The sequence below is a fragment of the Triplophysa dalaica genome, chromosome 19 (assembly GCF_015846415.1).
Source record: "Triplophysa dalaica isolate WHDGS20190420 chromosome 19, ASM1584641v1, whole genome shotgun sequence".
Taxonomy (NCBI): Eukaryota; Metazoa; Chordata; class Actinopteri; order Cypriniformes; family Nemacheilidae; genus Triplophysa; species Triplophysa dalaica.
The window spans coordinates 8101244-8116700 of record NC_079560.1 but is presented as its reverse complement, the minus strand read 5'-3'; the positions used below and the strand labels follow the sequence as shown (position 1 = coordinate 8116700).

At 38.8% G+C, this 15457-nt stretch overlaps 3 protein-coding genes across 8 annotated transcripts in view; 2 read left to right on the top strand and 1 right to left on the bottom strand.

The window, feature by feature from the left end:
• Positions 1 to 8210, top strand: part of ank1b (ankyrin 1, erythrocytic b) — a 72338-nt gene extending 64128 nt beyond the window's left edge. For 3 of the 4 annotated variants that reach the window (XM_056731121.1, XM_056731122.1, XM_056731120.1), the window contains 5 exons: positions 2754 to 3405; positions 3494 to 3782; positions 3896 to 3976; positions 4944 to 5035; positions 5172 to 8210. In XM_056731121.1, the coding sequence (XP_056587099.1) occupies positions 2754 to 3405; positions 3494 to 3782; positions 3896 to 3976; positions 4944 to 5012 (1091 nt within the window). In that variant the 3' untranslated portion in view covers positions 5013 to 5035; positions 5172 to 8210. The remainder of the gene's footprint in view (positions 1 to 2753; positions 3406 to 3493; positions 3783 to 3895; positions 3977 to 4943; positions 5036 to 5171) is intronic. The other variant, XM_056731123.1, reaches the window with a different exon arrangement.
• A 186-nt stretch (positions 8211 to 8396) lies between these two features.
• On the top strand, positions 8397 to 11553 carry eif4ebp1 (eukaryotic translation initiation factor 4E binding protein 1). Of its 3 annotated transcripts, none has more exons than XM_056731170.1 (4): positions 8397 to 8897; positions 10240 to 10431; positions 10860 to 10918; positions 11053 to 11553. In XM_056731170.1, the coding sequence occupies exons 1-3, from the start codon at positions 8762 to 8764 to the stop codon at positions 10889 to 10891; spliced, it is 360 nt and encodes a 119-aa protein (XP_056587148.1). In that variant the 5' UTR covers positions 8397 to 8761; the 3' UTR covers positions 10892 to 10918; positions 11053 to 11553. The 3 variants fall into 3 exon arrangements, with proteins under 3 accessions (XP_056587148.1, XP_056587147.1, XP_056587146.1); XM_056731169.1 differs by having other exon boundaries at positions 8398 to 8619; positions 8708 to 8897; positions 10860 to 11553; XM_056731168.1 differs by having other exon boundaries at positions 8399 to 8897; positions 10860 to 11553.
• Positions 11554 to 11957: 404 nt separating this feature from the next.
• Positions 11958 to 14030, bottom strand: ndr1 (nodal-related 1). Its single transcript, XM_056731146.1, has 3 exons — positions 13508 to 14030; positions 12209 to 12963; positions 11958 to 12107 (listed from the first exon to the last, which is right to left on the bottom strand). Exons 1-3 carry the CDS (start codon positions 13884 to 13886, stop codon positions 11958 to 11960), a joined length of 1284 nt encoding a protein of 427 aa, XP_056587124.1. The 5' UTR covers positions 13887 to 14030.
• Positions 14031 to 15457: the final 1427 nt, after the last annotated feature.

The window sequence follows — 15457 nt, the reverse complement described above, 5'->3', positions numbered from 1 at the left end:
TTTCTTCTTTTCATTTTCTTACAATCCTTCTTTCCATGTATTCATACATCTATCAGCTCATGTAGTACCAGTTACTGGATAGAAAAATAATATACTTATAAATATCGTTTATTGTACAGCTTTTTTTCACATGGATAAATTGCCATAAAATTCAATTTAAAATAAAAAAGATTTAGGTCTTTTAAAAAAAAAAATGGTTTTGTTTTGAAATTAGACATAATTATCATATTTCTGCATTCTTACACTCTTTTTAAACATGATTTATTGATTTATTGCCAAAAATGAGGAAACGCTAAAGATGATAAATGATGAATTTGACTGATAGCATTATCCATTTATTTAAACAAATAAATGGATACAAATATTGATAATATTACAGTTATATTGTACTGTATATCATTGCGGTCATGATAAACGTAGTAAAAGTCTGATATCGTCACAATCCACAATCCTATTCAAACCACAATTCTCTTTTCTTTCTTGGATCCTTGAGCTTGAATGTTTCTAATAATACATATTATCTTCCATTTCATACAATAATGGTCAGCTATATATTAATCCATATCGATTTGTACATGCCCAATGTGTAGAAAAGTGAAACCTGCATTATGATCATACACACAACAAAAAGTCATCGTTGCATACTCATTAAACTGGATGTACTGCTTGGTCATGTACACAACTTTCATACATTCTTGAGAAAGAAAGATCCAACATGAATCTCTTTGGAATTACTGAGAGCGTTAGTGTGTATGTGTGGGAGGAAGCTATGTTAAAGGAGTATTCTGACCTTTCTTCATTGTAATATTTATTTACTATATTTGTGGCATGCTGTGATTACCATAGATGATAAATTCAACTTGCTCAGAACAGGAAACATGTTTAGTTTGGCTTTAAATAAAAACTTAGCAGGAAGTAGACAGGACCATAGGATAACCGCAGGTTTTAAACATTACATGTGTAATCACAGGACTGATGTGTACCCTATCTTTGCATATGTATTTTTTTAACCTAAATGAACAAGACATTTTTGCTTGAGAATATCCAAAATTTGCATGTGTACAATCTTAATCTGTGTTTTGCAAACTCAATTTAGACACTACATTATACTTTACCAGAACTTTCGTCACCTACACAGAAAAATCCAGAGTGATAAAAAAGTTCAAATTAACATGACATTTTTAAACACTTGGCTATCTTACAGTTTATAAATGTGGCCCCACCTAAAAAGGATGTTTTAACATTTTGACAAAATTATAAGCTTTAAAATTCTGCTTTGTACAACTGATTTTAATTTCTGTGTGAACGGATTTATTCCTACTCCGTCCAAAAGAAATGCCCCTCAATAACAAAAATGTAACTTTCAACATTATAATATAAAAACATCGGTTTTAATTCCAATTCGAAGTGAAAGACTTTCCCAAATAAATAAATGAATAGTTATTCAAACAATTATCTATGTCAAACGATAGATCGCAATTCATTCTAAAAGTTTTTATTTACATAATATATGTACTGAGCATATTTATTTTGAATTTATAAAAACACAAACATACATGTTTAGATTAGATTAGATTCAATTTTATTGTCATTACACATATGTACAAGTATAAGTCAGCGAAATGTAGTTTTGTCTAACCAGAAGTGCAATAGCAGCAAGTGCAGGAAATACAGTAGTTGCATAAGTGCAGGAAAAAATCAGTATTATCAAGTAGTTTACAGATAGGTATATACATTAATAAGTTAGGCTATGGTGAGTATAGTGCAATGGATATAGCGTAGTGCAAATACATTATGGACAGAACCTATCCAAGTAACAGTGCAGTGGAATACATGTATATATTTATTAGAAAATATTTAGATGTGTTTATTTATATTTACCAATAATTTAAATTATAAATGTTTATTTACTTTTATGTGTTTTTTTTATGTGTATGTTTTTATAAATACAAAATGAATATGAACAATACACAGACATATATTATGTAAACACAAAATTAATCATGATTAACCATATAAACAATTATATGGACATATTACATTTTTACTGGGTTGAAATTTATTTCAGTGTATGGTTGCATAGAAATGATTGTCTAGGAATCAACAGCATGTCACAGATGTGATACATATACAGGACGTTAGTGTTCAAAGGTTTTGAATTCTTTACTCATGATTTTTAAAAAAAAGTGAAGGTTTTATGTGATGGTGTGTGTTTAAATGTTTGAAATAACTTAGACAAATATAATTTTGCCAACAAATTCATTTCTTAATACTTTCATTAGAAATTAGTAGTTTTGATATAGATGACTTGGGGGGAAAAAACGCCCAAAGGAAGAGCTACTATGTTGTTCCATTAATTTACTTTTATTCTAAAATGTTGAAAAGGTGTGAATAAAGAATGAGTGAATATTTCAAAACTGCTGGACGGTAGTGTCGATATTCAGTAGTAAAACAGAATATTCCTTTAATAGTGGATTGCTTGTGATCAAATAAAATGCCTTATGTCTTTTCACAGAAGGACAATCATGTGAGCAGCATATACAATTATTTCCACATTAATGGCTGTTAAACTCGCAATAATCCTCCCAACTGATAATTTCCATAAAGCACTACAATCACGTATCTATAATAATGGACACCAAGCACTGTGTGTCCTGCTGCATGCCCTCTTAGAGAGGGTCAGGGACCCTCCACATATCCCCACTATGTCTGTGTGGTGTTAGCGTTGCCTTTCTTGTCTGGCCGTCCCTCAGGTTATGGGCTGGTGCAGGAGGAGCTGCTCTCCCCCGCTTCCATGCAGTACAGCCTGCCCTCCCCACTGGGCATCGAGCCGTACTGGCAGGAGGTGTCCAGCCTGGAATGCGCTCCCATGGCCACCACCGAGGAAGACACAATGATGGAGATGTCAGATGTGCAGGTGTGGCCAGCGGGGGTCAGTCCCTCACTGGTAACAGTTGAGGACTCGTCCCTGGACTGCAGCAGCCGTGCGGACGACTCTGAGGCCAACACGTTGAGTCTACCCTGCAGCAGCTTGGGGAGGCCCAGCAGCGGAGCCAGCGGGGCCAGTGGCTCTATCATGGAGCTAGAGGAAGAGGAGGAAGAAGAGGAGGTTGATGAAGATGACATACAGCACGACCTGGCATCCGGATGCACAGAAAAAGCTTGGGCTAGTGGCGCTGTCCCAAAGACCAACTACAATGGACAGGCCGTAGGTCAGAGGTCGGAGGTCAAGAGGACAGAGGTGGTGGCTGGCAGCAGTGTGACGTGTGTAGCTAGAGGAGGAGGAAAGGGTGGAAAGGGGAAAAGTTCAGAGGAAAAGTTTTCTGTACTTACAGGGCAACAGATCTACGCCCAGTTGTGCGAGAGAACCGGATTGACACGAGCATTAGAACACAACGGCGACAGGTATGAATCCAATCCATAGGCTACTTTTTGTTTTAGACAAACAAGCAACATAAAACATACACAGCATTTCTGCATATAAACTTTTCAGGCTTGTTGGCGGGGCTTTCCAGCCGTACTCGCAAGAGAAAGAAGGTTCCCTCCACAGCTGGTCCCAACCCAAAGCAAAGCAGACCATAGATGCCATGATGTCAACGTCCCAGGACCACAATCAGTCACGTGTAGCACAGGAGGCCCTCCTTACACCGGTATGTGATACAGGCCATTCGGAGGTCCTGCGTGGGCGTCTGCTGGGCACTCAGCCCTTTGATAAAGGGCTGGGCTTCTCCCATCAGGAGGGAGAATTGCCGGCATGGGACAAGGACAGACGGAAGGCACAGGTGTGTCCTCTGGGCTGTCCAGTCTGAGCAAAGTGCATGATTTGGGAAAGTGCTGATGTTGGATTGTTTTCCGAGAATGGAATTGAACCATAACTGTTGTTTTCTCCTTGCAGAAGGATGATCCAATAGATCTTACCGGTGATCACCTCCATGAAGAGAAGTTTGCAGATGAGCACGGGAATGTTGTGGGCAAGGTGGGTGTCACAGTTTCAGATTTACAGTTAGGCTATACCATAACCATAAACCATCAGTTAAAACAGGAATTTTCTGTACATTCAAATGTCATATTTTCTATTGTGGAATCACATTATAAATATACATAACTGGAAATAAATTAAGAGATCACTAATTATATTGCCAGTCAGTCTAGTTTTCATTTTCCAAAAATGAATGCAAAAAAAAACCTAAGAAACAAAATATACTTTTCAAAACCTCATTAAAAAATCTGTGAGCGGCGCCGTAATGGCACTGGACCGGATGGCTGCTTGCCGGAGCTGGATTATTTTACCCTGTTGCAAGTCTTGTCTATGGTGTATTATGTGTATCTGTTTTTCTCACCACTTTCCTGATGTTATGCTGTATTTTTCTTCTTAAATCCATTTCGTTACACTGTACTTGTATATGTCTATATACCAAATCCAGATCCAAATTAAAAGAAATGTCCACATATATTTATATTGTGCCTTTGAAGGGCTTGACCCCATAATTGCTGCTTGCAGCTACATTTTTATTTGGGAGAAATGTTATCTCACTTAAACACAGAGAGATTTTGATTTCATTTTACCTTAACACATACCTACAAATAGTCAATTGAGAAGAACGGAAAATGATTTTGAAGTGATCCCTTTTCACAGCTGTATTTATATAGAGTAAATAAGATATATTTTTAGATATACTGTATTTAACAGATTAAGATAATGTTTTAAATTCAACAAATACATGGTAGATGCACATATTTCCAGGTGAAGTAAATGTTTCAGTTTGAGCACATTTTTTTACAGTATATTGCTCTCTAAATGTTGAAATTGGCCACTAAAAACCCATATTTGTTGACCAGTACTTCATAGTTCCCTCCAGCAGACTGATATAATAACCCTAGGAATGTAACATCCTCTGAGAGTTTGTAAAGCCTAGAGTTTGTCTTTTCTCTCTTTGCTCCAGTTGGGTGTGGATGTGAATAGGGATGTACAGGCCGTGAAGCACTCCAGTCTACGAAGAGTAAAGCACTGAAACTAACACATATTGTCCTGAAGGTATGATATGCTCCAGTAATATGACCATCAGTTGTATGTTTTACTACGAAATGTGACTTTGTATAGCTTGCTGGGGGAAATGAAATTCTATCTCTATCTTAAAGAAGCAGTTTTTTTATGAGAGATTGTTTTCCAGGGTCGGACATCCACTGCCAAACCATCCTTCACCTACGCATACTTGGGAGAAAGGACAAAAAAGGGGAAAAAACATAACCCGAGGAATTAAAAACAAGCAGTAAAAGAGATCAACAACACATCCCGTCCCAAACCCAACAACTGTCAAAGAACCACGGAGTGTCACTGGAACGAATAGAAGAAGGAGTCCTACCTGTAGTTTTGTAACATTTGTAAACAGAAAAAATCAACTAGCTTAGGGCATGAACTTGTTTTGTACAAAACGCGGAAAAAAAACAACAAACAAAAAGTGCTTCCTGTCAACTGTAAACGCATGACTGACTGCTGGTGCATGACCTACGAGCTGTCATTATCTAAGAAAACCGAGGGGCTACAAGGTAAAGGGCCTTTCCCGGATTGGGTTGGGGGGGTTCTCAAGGACCTTTTATGTTGAAAAACATGAGTCTCTGGAACACAACAGCCCCAAAAAGCAACAGTTCTTTATTTTGTTGAACGGATTGTCAAAACACAGCAGCATAGTTGATGCTAAGCCCGTCCCTTCATTTACACAGGCCCTTTATCCTGTTATTTAATGTGATATATGCACTCTATGCTACGTGAATGTGTGTCAGTGTGTGTGCGTGTGTCGGTATCTAATGCATGTGTACTGGCTTCTGAGCTTTTTTTCTGGATCGGTCAGAGCTAATTTGGTGTTTGCCATGGAAATGAGAAAAAGCCTCTGTGCTCTCCTGCTAGTGAACGTCCGTCCGACTTTGTGAAACGTATTTGTGTTCCTTTGAACTCTGTCGGCCTCCTATTGCTTTTGCTATGATTTTAAAGGGCCCCTTCCACCCACGGACAGTGTCAACATTCAATCTTTTCTTGAAGGTGGCATCGCTCTGTATGTACAACACCCCATGTTTGTGACAACCAACGGAGGGCACATGCTTATATTGTCTTCTATTGTGTTCTGATAGTTCACGACCCTCTTTTCATCTCAACCTCTGACCAACCGACCATCCGTTCATCCACATTTGTTACTCCGCTTTATGCTAAACCACCACGTCGGACCGATTTCAGCGACTAATGTAGCATTGCATGCTGGTTAACACCCTTTTCATGCTGTTCTCTGGGGTTGGCACTCGGCCCCTTAGTTTTGATTTTTTCTATATCATTTATCAAGCTGTGCTGGTGAAAAATGATTGTAGCTGTGACACCTGGGGCTTTGGGACTATCTCTGAGATCTGCTTTTGTGATGTTTGGGATTTAAGATGGTGAAAAAGATGCATTTTAAACTTGATTTCTTTTTCTTTTAGATGTACAGTTTTAAATAGACAGATACATATACAGACAGCACTGTGACAGTCCACCTTAAAATTGACCCCTGAACTGTGAACTCACAACTGTCTGTCTCACTTTTTGGTTTCAAATGTCTTAATATTACGTACCAACATAGTACTCACACATACCAACAAGGTTATACTTAACTTGTGTACCTACGGGATTCTTTACTATTGCAAGCACATGTTAATGATGTCCTGTTGACATCATTCACAAGGATCACCTTTGTTTATTTCTTTTACTATGAAAGAGCCCAAACATAACTCTTAAAATATAGTCTACCAAAGCAATAATATCAACGTGCTGAAACCGTTGGGATACTGCGTTGTCGCTGGTGTGCGTGTTTCCGTGTTCATTTGAACCTGTCTCTGTGAGTGCTTGTGTGTTCAGTATCTACTGTATTTACCCAAAATTTTAGTAGCATTTGTAAGATGTAAGCATGCACAAGTATCTCACAAAGGTCAAACAGTATGCAATTACGTAAACTACACACCAACTCGAGTTCCCTGAACGGAGAAAGCTGTGTAATGGGCAAAGCATTGTGTATGGAGTCATGACTGGCAAACCTAATGCTGAAAATCAGGGACGGTGCTCAGCATTTAACCACAGCACAGTAGCTTCCATAGTCATGGGCACGCCGTGATCTCGGTTCACACATTCATATCATTTAGTTTGAGATGAGTGAATGAACGGACGCATGAATGATCAGATGAATAAATGAATTAACTTATCGTCCAATCAAAGAAATGTTTAATTAAGGAACACATGGACAGTTGGATGAATGGCATTGATTGTACTTTGTATTTAAAAATGTTAAATTAGATCCTTGTGATTCTTTATCTGGGGTTCAGTGATGTTGTTTGCTTTGTGAAATTACACCCATCCCTTTTCACCAACAGTCATTGAGACATTCATGAATTCTGCCTCACACTGTAAATTATTTTTCACAGTTCACTCAGGTTTGTGTTGACAAATGATTTCTCTTCCATGTTCCTGGTTTGTGACATATAAAGATAAATCCACTCTCAGGCGTATGAAGACTGTCACTGAGGGGTGTTGCGGGTAGGGATAGTGACCTTAGCATGAAGGACATGGAAACGGTACCTTTATGCAGCTGTAACGGTTGAGTGTGTTTAATATTCTGAAAACAAAGTGGGGGAAAAGGAAGGAAATATCTTGGTTTTTGTTTTTGTTCGTTTGTTTCGAACGGAAGAAAATGATTCATTCATTGCAATCGTTATGTATTAAAGAGTTTATGTAAAATGTTTAACTGTTGCAAAAATCTAGACTTCACCTATACTCCTTTAGAATGGATTAATGACAATATAAACGCAATATCATATTACTCTGTACTAAGGAATGCAACTGCGCACATGCACAGAAAAGATGTTTTTAATAAAGAATATATGTATAAATATATGACAAAATATATTTAATTAGAATGCTATGCACCCTTATTAGAGTTGTTATGGATGTACTTATACTAGTTAGAATCCAGTGATACATGCCCATGTCATGGGGAATGTAGCGGCTTTTTAGCTATTTGAACATGTTTTCTTTTTCTTTCTTTTTTGATTGTAATGGCCAGGAAATACGAACAATGAATATATATACAAGCCTTTTATTCAGAATCATTCTCACGTGAAGATATGTATAGACCATTTACCCTGCACACCAGCTCAGATCATTTACGAAAATTAATAAAGAAAGATGTGACATATTGTGACACTGTGTGCGTGTGTAAACGAGTTCCAAACGGCGCGACGTCAGATTTGAATACGTCGCGTTTGCGTAAACATTCTTAAAACTACAATTCCCATATTCCTCATGCAATTCCTACACACACCAGGGGCGGCGACATTGCGCTCGTTCTCAGTTTTAAATAGCCCTTCCTGGTAATGTTTTGTTGAGTGCGTGGTGTGTGCATGAGGGACTGAGAGAGCGAGATAGAGACAGAGAGAGAGAGAGAGAGAGAGAGAGAGAGAGAGAGAGAGAGAGAGAGAGAAACGTGGTCACGGAGAAGCCTAGCATTTTAGCTAGCTTGCGAGTGTGAATGAAGCGTTATACAGGATCAAATATTTAGTATTATTTATTTTTGTATGTAGTCAAGTCTGCCAGACACTGAGAAGGTACATCTTTGTAAAAGGTAACTTAACAAACGCTTCCCAACAGGTTCTATTCGTGCTAAAGTGTTTTATTGATCACTTCGAGTTGCAGAGACACGAATTAATAAAGGCAGTTTCTGAGTTTGTGGCCAGCATAGTATTCAAAATGTCAACAGGCAGCCAGAAGACCACCAGCAAGGCGATTCCGACCACCAGACGAGTCACAATCAACGATGCGTCCCATATGCCTCATGACTATTCTACAACGCCCGGAGGGACCCTCTTTAGCACGACTCCTGGAGGTAAATGTCACGCGTTTGCAGATGAATAATTCGGCTGGATTCTCGTGCATTGTTTTTGTTGTGCTCGCGACATAGCGATGCATTCCAGAGGAGCTCGTGCACGGCTTGCATGTCTTTGTGCCTGACAGACCGCTTTGCGCGTGCTCCGCCAGTTATGACCTCATCATAATGCTTCAGTCCTGCATTTGTTTTACTTTGAACTGCACTTCAAATGTATTATAATAAACACAATGTCTGAGGAAAACGTTGTTTTATTAGCTGCTTGAAAATATTGCAGGTCGTCCTTTGTAGACACGGTGTACATGTACACACAAATGTTCTGTAATGTCTCCAATCTTAAATATTCTTGTATATTACTGCAATTTCGTATACGACTTCAGTTTATGACGTACAACGTCGCCTTGTCAGATTGTGAACATTGTGACAACTTGCCACTTGACGAGTCTTGTGACTGTAGGCTGGTTTCCTTGTTGTTGTGACCACTTCTGTTTTTCTAACTCGTAGGAAAGGCTCATTGAAGTTAATGACAGTTAACAAATAAACATTAAGAAAACTTTGGTTTCACACACATAAAACGTCCTTTAGCGTCGTTGAAGGTTATTTTTAGTACAAGTGTTATTTTCCATATCGCATCGAAAGATGTGGATGTGGTTTGTGTACTCCGTGCAAACCCTTAAGAATATTATTAACCATGATTCCAAACCTATGGTGATTGTAATAAAACCATCACTATAGTAACCGTAGTTTTACCTTGATATTTGTAGAAATACTATGGCAATACTATTTCTACATTAACTATTATTTTGTATGATAATAAACAATTTCTTAAAGAAAACCACGCTTGTGGGCTTCATTTGTGTTGTACTGTTTTTTATGCTCAGTGGGCTTGTAGTTGATTCAGTTCAAGGATATTTTGTGCTGATTGTGAAGGTTGACATTGAGCTCAATTGGACTGATAGGACATGAGCTGATAGTGTTTTCTCTACACATGTTCAGCGTTTTCACTTAACAATTCATTGATAATGTATTTTACTACATGGGAAAAATCTTTTAAAATGGTGATTGTTGCAAACTGCTCAGTCATTGAGACGTGTTTGGACACGTATCGAAAGCAACTGTTTTTACAAATGTTTTCAATATGGCAGCATCTGAGTGTACCTGTTTGTCCTCCATGTTGCACAATCTCATGAGCTCTTGTTCACCGCTGCATTTGTACTCTTAAAGGACTTGCCTATGATAGCGCTCCCCATTAGATAAAAGCTTTTAAATTTAAGTGGATTAAGAGGTAATTAGTAATTCAACATTGAAAGATATTTAATCCAACTTTTATTCTATTTCATAGGCACCAGGATCATCTATGACCGAAAGTTCCTGCTTGACTGTCGCAGCTCCCCATTGGCCCGTACTCCCCCCTGCTGTCTCCCTAACATTCCAGGGGTGACCATTCCCCCCTTGGTCCCAATCAATAATGACAAGGGCATCCCCAAACTGACTGTCAATAACAATAACAGCTCCCCTGCTGACAAGAGCGCAGGTATATTTATCTCATTACAGACTTCCATCATTAAACGCTTTAAGCATCAGCATTCAAATAAACATTATGACTAGTCCGTAGGAGACCAGTCAGTCGTAAAATTTGAGGTAAAAACTAATAGATATGTTGACATTAAAGGGATAGTTCAGCCATAGTAGAACCATAAAGAAGATTGTTTGGTAAAGCCGCAGCCCTCTCTGCTTCATATAATGGGAGTATATGGGGTCCGCCTTTCTAAGAGTTCCTAAAGCACATAATTCCAAAAGCGGTCTGAGGGTGAGAAATTAAACGGTAAATTAGAGTTTTTGGCTGAACTATCCCTTTAACAGACATTGGTATTATAAAGGTTAAGCCGTATTGTTGTTCACCCAAATTATGTAAATGAGTCTCACGTTAACATTGTTACATTTGAATTGTGGTTTTTAAAGGAGAGGATGCCCAATTTGAAATGGATATCTAACTACAAAAGAGGACCTGCTACAGCAAGGTGACGAATATTACTGTGAGGATAACTGGTCCTTGAGGATACATGCAATATAGAGTTTTCCTTCCATGTCATCTTTTTCATTATGTACTGTTCTAATGGCATTTTCTTTTTCTGTATTGACGCTGTCGCTCTAGACACGCACAAGCCATTACTTTTGGTTCTCAACATCAGCTTACACTGTTGTGCCTGAATAAGCCACTGTCTGGGATGTCAGATCAGTGTATCCCAAGCACATTAATGCAGGCAAATCCTGGCCAGCTCTACTTCTGCCTAAAACATGGGGAACATCTATAAACCCCCCATGTTACATTGTTTGATACAGATTGTTTGTGAAGTTTTGCATAATGACCAGAAGGAGAAGCAACAGTACTGTTTGGGTGTTTTCATAAAAATGTATATGGAGAAAATCCAGGAGAAAACACATAACATATGGGAGTAAATTTGACCACTTTTCATTTGGCATTATGTAATGATAAAGTCTAAAGATTTCTGTTTGCCATGAAGAATAATTTTCACCTAAAGTGTCATTCTAGAGAATGTAAATGCCTTTGTTGCTGTGAAGTTCTCTGAACTGCCCTGTAATTCCTGAAGAGACATTTAAACATTGAAAAAATCAATAAACACCAGAGAATAAATATAGTGTCCTTATTCAAATTGCAAATAAACAGCATAAACAAAATAATACAAAATACAAGAATCACATTTTAAACACATTTTATTAAATTTGTCAATTTACATATTCTGCTATTTACAAATCATTAACACAAAAAATTTTACTCTTCAAAAATAGCTTCAAGTAGTTCAGTTGCCTCTGTGCAGGATACCTCAATCATTTTAAGTAAACGTTGTGTAATAATATTACAAGGTATTAAAGTTCATCTTCATACTAAGATTTCTATGTCCAAAACGTCAATCAAAACCAGCTTTTTCCTCCTGAACATATCTGTAGTATCTTCGATCGTGCTTTCATAGATATTTGATATTGTGGAGCATATCCAAATAAAGTGCTGATGTTGAGTCCATTTGGGATTTGGAAGGATCAGTGGCAGCCACATTCTGCGACCACCATCCCTTCGTGGTGTCTCATAACCATCCCGCTTTCATAATAGAGCATAGAAAGTGGGGCCAGACGGGTGGGTACGCAGGACACGCACGGGACCCGGTCCGGGTGGTGCAGCTTCAAAAGACTCTGCAAATGAGAACAAAAGACAAACATTAGAACCACTCTAGAGGACAAAGGAGCATTTAAAAAAATAGCAACACAAATTAGTTAAAAAAACTCACACTTACCTGCATATAGGCATGGTTAGTTGGAGTAAGGCTCTCATCTACGGGCGTAGGACAGCCACCTTCACAGCGATAGGCATTGTAGCGCTTCGGATAAACAATCCAGTCGCTCCAGCCGATTTGATCAAAGTCCACCCACATGTCCACCTTTCTGCAAAGTGATTTCTTCTCCCCCACCTCATGTGAAAGACCAGGAGTCAGGCCAGGTCCTACTCCTCCACGCACTCTGTCACCAGATCTGTGGTTTCGCTTTTGACGCCGGGCCACAGATTCACTTGCCCGCTCCGAAGCCACATACTTGGAGTGCTCAGCCGTCTGGATGAGTGTGGATGTCTTGGCCTGGTTCTGTTTGGAATAAACCACCATCATGACCCTGTTCGCCGTGGGATGCTGGACACCCTGTTCCTCATCTGCTTTGTTTTCCGCTGCAGACATCTGGGTGTGTTCTTCAATGGGCACCATCTCACCTTGATGCAACCAAAACTTAAGAAGTTCCGTGATGTTGAAAACCTTCCAGGAGGAATGGGAAGCCAAGTCGCTCGGTTTGGATCTCACACTGCCGAGGTGAAGCCGCCTTTCAGCGCATGGGTCCTGGTCACACTGACGTTTGGATGAGTGATAGACGTCCACCTCTACGTTGCCGGTGGAGGGGAATTCTGGAACGCGAATCCGAAGTTCAGACTGGTGGACGGTGTCGCTTGTCGATACGGAGGACAAGTCGAATGTCACGGCCCACTTGTCCCCAACCTGATGGCAACCTGAAAATATTTAGACAAGATGTTAGCTCACCCGGAAAAATAAGAAAGGATAGTCAATTATAAAGTGTAGAAGGATAAGAGATTGTGGTGCTTAATTAAGTTCTTCACACATGGGTCTTCAAAACAAGCAGTTAAAAAAGTACAAAGTTCTTATTGTGTTGATGTGTATTGCTGCCCAAGCCAACGTCAAACAGACGTCTTGAGCTAATACACACGCTGACTAATAAACATAAGACGTCTCTTGGCTAACAGCACCACCCAAACAGTCAGTACATGTAGTGCACGTTATTTAATCCGTCAACATATTAAATATAGGCCTGCATGAGGTTTATATATCAAATCGTGGTTAAAATTTATTTTCAAAATACTTTATTAAATTATTTTTATTTAAAAAATAAAATTGATATCTATATATAATTGGTAAATGCTTAATAAATAAAATATTAGTAAACAAATACAATACTAATAATAAATCCAAATTCGTAAGGCATTAAAAAAAGCTAAATGCAACAAATAAAAATGTATAAATTACGGCTATACTCACTTTTTGCGACGAGACTCAAGACCGAATCGGAGTCGTACAGGGTTGGACTCTCATGGCTCATTTGTTTATCGTCTCCGGTCAGAAGGGTCCGGTAAAGGTGCATCATATACAGCGGATATCGGTTCGTGTGGCGGAGGTGACCCGTCTGACCTCCGCCGCTCCTTCCAGCTGTGCGCATCCTATTCCTGAGGGCCTCGTGAAATCCAGGGAAGGATGCTGCTGCGCTCATTGATCCGAGCCAGAGTGCCACGACCGCGCTCAGCATCCCGCACACAAACGGCGTCATATCAAAAAAAGTTATAATCCACAAGGCAGAGAAACGGAATACGGTTATCTCCTGATCCTTCTCCTTCAACGCTCTCTGCAGACTGAGGGTCATGGGTTCTGCCTGACCAGCTAAGTTTACTTATAGAAGTTTGCAGTCTTTTGATGGTCTATGGGTCTTTTGGGTCTTTGAAGTGCCCCTCTGATCCATACTCGCTCAGGGGGAGTTTAAAGGGGTACACGTCCCAAGATCGTCATGTATCGAAACCAGCAGTCTTTTGTGCGTCGGAAGGTGTGAAAACATTAATTCTTCTACCTGAAGCGCTGTGTATTGGAGGTCCTATTGAAAGTGCCCTGCAACAATAATATTAGTGGAGCACATTTGTTTATCAATGAGACTTTGATTAAAAGGAGAAACGCTCCGATTACAGTATTATTTCTTAGTTTGAATGAAAATAGAGGATGTCGTTTTGTTTATATGCTTATGCATTATGTCCGAAGATTACATTTACAATTATGTCATTGATAATCCCCACATTATTAGTACAATAACATTTGAAGACATCACCGCCTCACTCGGGTGGATCATTCTACTTTTGCTGTGTCTCTATTGTATTTTACGCAGCATGTATGAATAGTTTCATTACAGGTCTATTGCATGCACAACGTTGTTGTCAGAATGAATTTGACCAAACAGCCTGTGTTATATTAAAATACAATATTTTAAGCACTGCCAGAACCAATGACAATCCAAATAGATATGACATCGACACTGTCCTTAAAGACCGCACTCAACTATTATTTGTAATAAAGCAGATTATCCAACAAGCGGCGCTGTTGTCAAAATTCATAGCGTTTGAATGTAATAAGCCAATTTGAATTCAAGGAGATACACTTCAATATGGCTCTCTGTACAAATATCGACTGTGCATCCTAACATCCTCATTTCTGACACGTGTGTTGACAAGCTTTGCGTCTATTGTGAGTGCTCAGGAGAAATCCGTTTCCAAACATTGAAGCATATGCCGCTGTGGGGTGCACACACACATCACACAATATTTCTCTGAAGAGAAGCAGAGTAGCTGTAGCCTAAATGTCAGAGGCAATCACACACAGTGAAAAGACAGAAATTGGCATTGAGTTTTTTCCTCAGTCAGTTGCCATATGCAGCCATTGGATGTTAGTATGTAAAAATAGGCTGCCTCGCAACATTGGCCTTCTTTCTTCTTCCTTTCTTTCTTTCTTTCTTTCTTTCTTTCTTTCTTTCTTTCTTTCTTTCTTTCTTTCTTTCTTTCTTTCTTTCTTTCTTTCTAGCCTTGTCTTGTCTTGTCATTTCTTGTATTGTCTTGTCTTTTCTTGTATTGTCTCGTCTGTCTGTCTGTTAGTTAGTCTGACTATAGCCTGGAAAAATTATATGAATAATTCACATGGCCAAGATAATCTATTGTTGTTTTAGGCTTTTATTGGATCTTGTATTCTATCGAATGCAAATGCTTTAAGGGGATAAAAGTTTGTATTTCAGTAGTGTTTCAATGAAGTACATTTTTTTACATTTTACATTTTTTTTTCTTTTTTTACAGCGTTGATGTGAGGTTTTTCTATTTGTAGCAATGTATTGATTAAATAAATGTTTCCCTGTGTGTTAAAAATCACATAGCCTACCCTGTCCATGTGTCTATCTGTTGC

Excerpts from the sequence above, each read along its gene's own strand:
- eif4ebp1 (XM_056731170.1), top strand. The coding sequence starts at position 8,762 with ATGTCAACAGGCAGCCAGAAGACCACCAGCAAGGCGATTCCGACCACC. Across the intron at positions 8,898-10,239 it reads CTTTAGCACGACTCCTGGAG|GCACCAGGATCATCTATGAC; the intron begins GTAAATGTCACG and ends TCTATTTCATAG. Across the intron at positions 10,432-10,859 it reads CCCTGCTGACAAGAGCGCAG|GAGAGGATGCCCAATTTGAA; the intron begins GTATATTTATCT and ends TGGTTTTTAAAG.
- ndr1 (XM_056731146.1), bottom strand. The coding sequence starts at position 13,886 with ATGACCCTCAGTCTGCAGAGAGCGTTGAAGGAGAAGGATCAGGAGATA. Across the intron at positions 12,964-13,507 it reads CTTGAGTCTCGTCGCAAAAA|GTTGCCATCAGGTTGGGGAC; the intron begins GTGAGTATAGCC and ends AAATATTTTCAG. Across the intron at positions 12,108-12,208 it reads CTAACCATGCCTATATGCAG|AGTCTTTTGAAGCTGCACCA; the intron begins GTAAGTGTGAGT and ends TCTCATTTGCAG.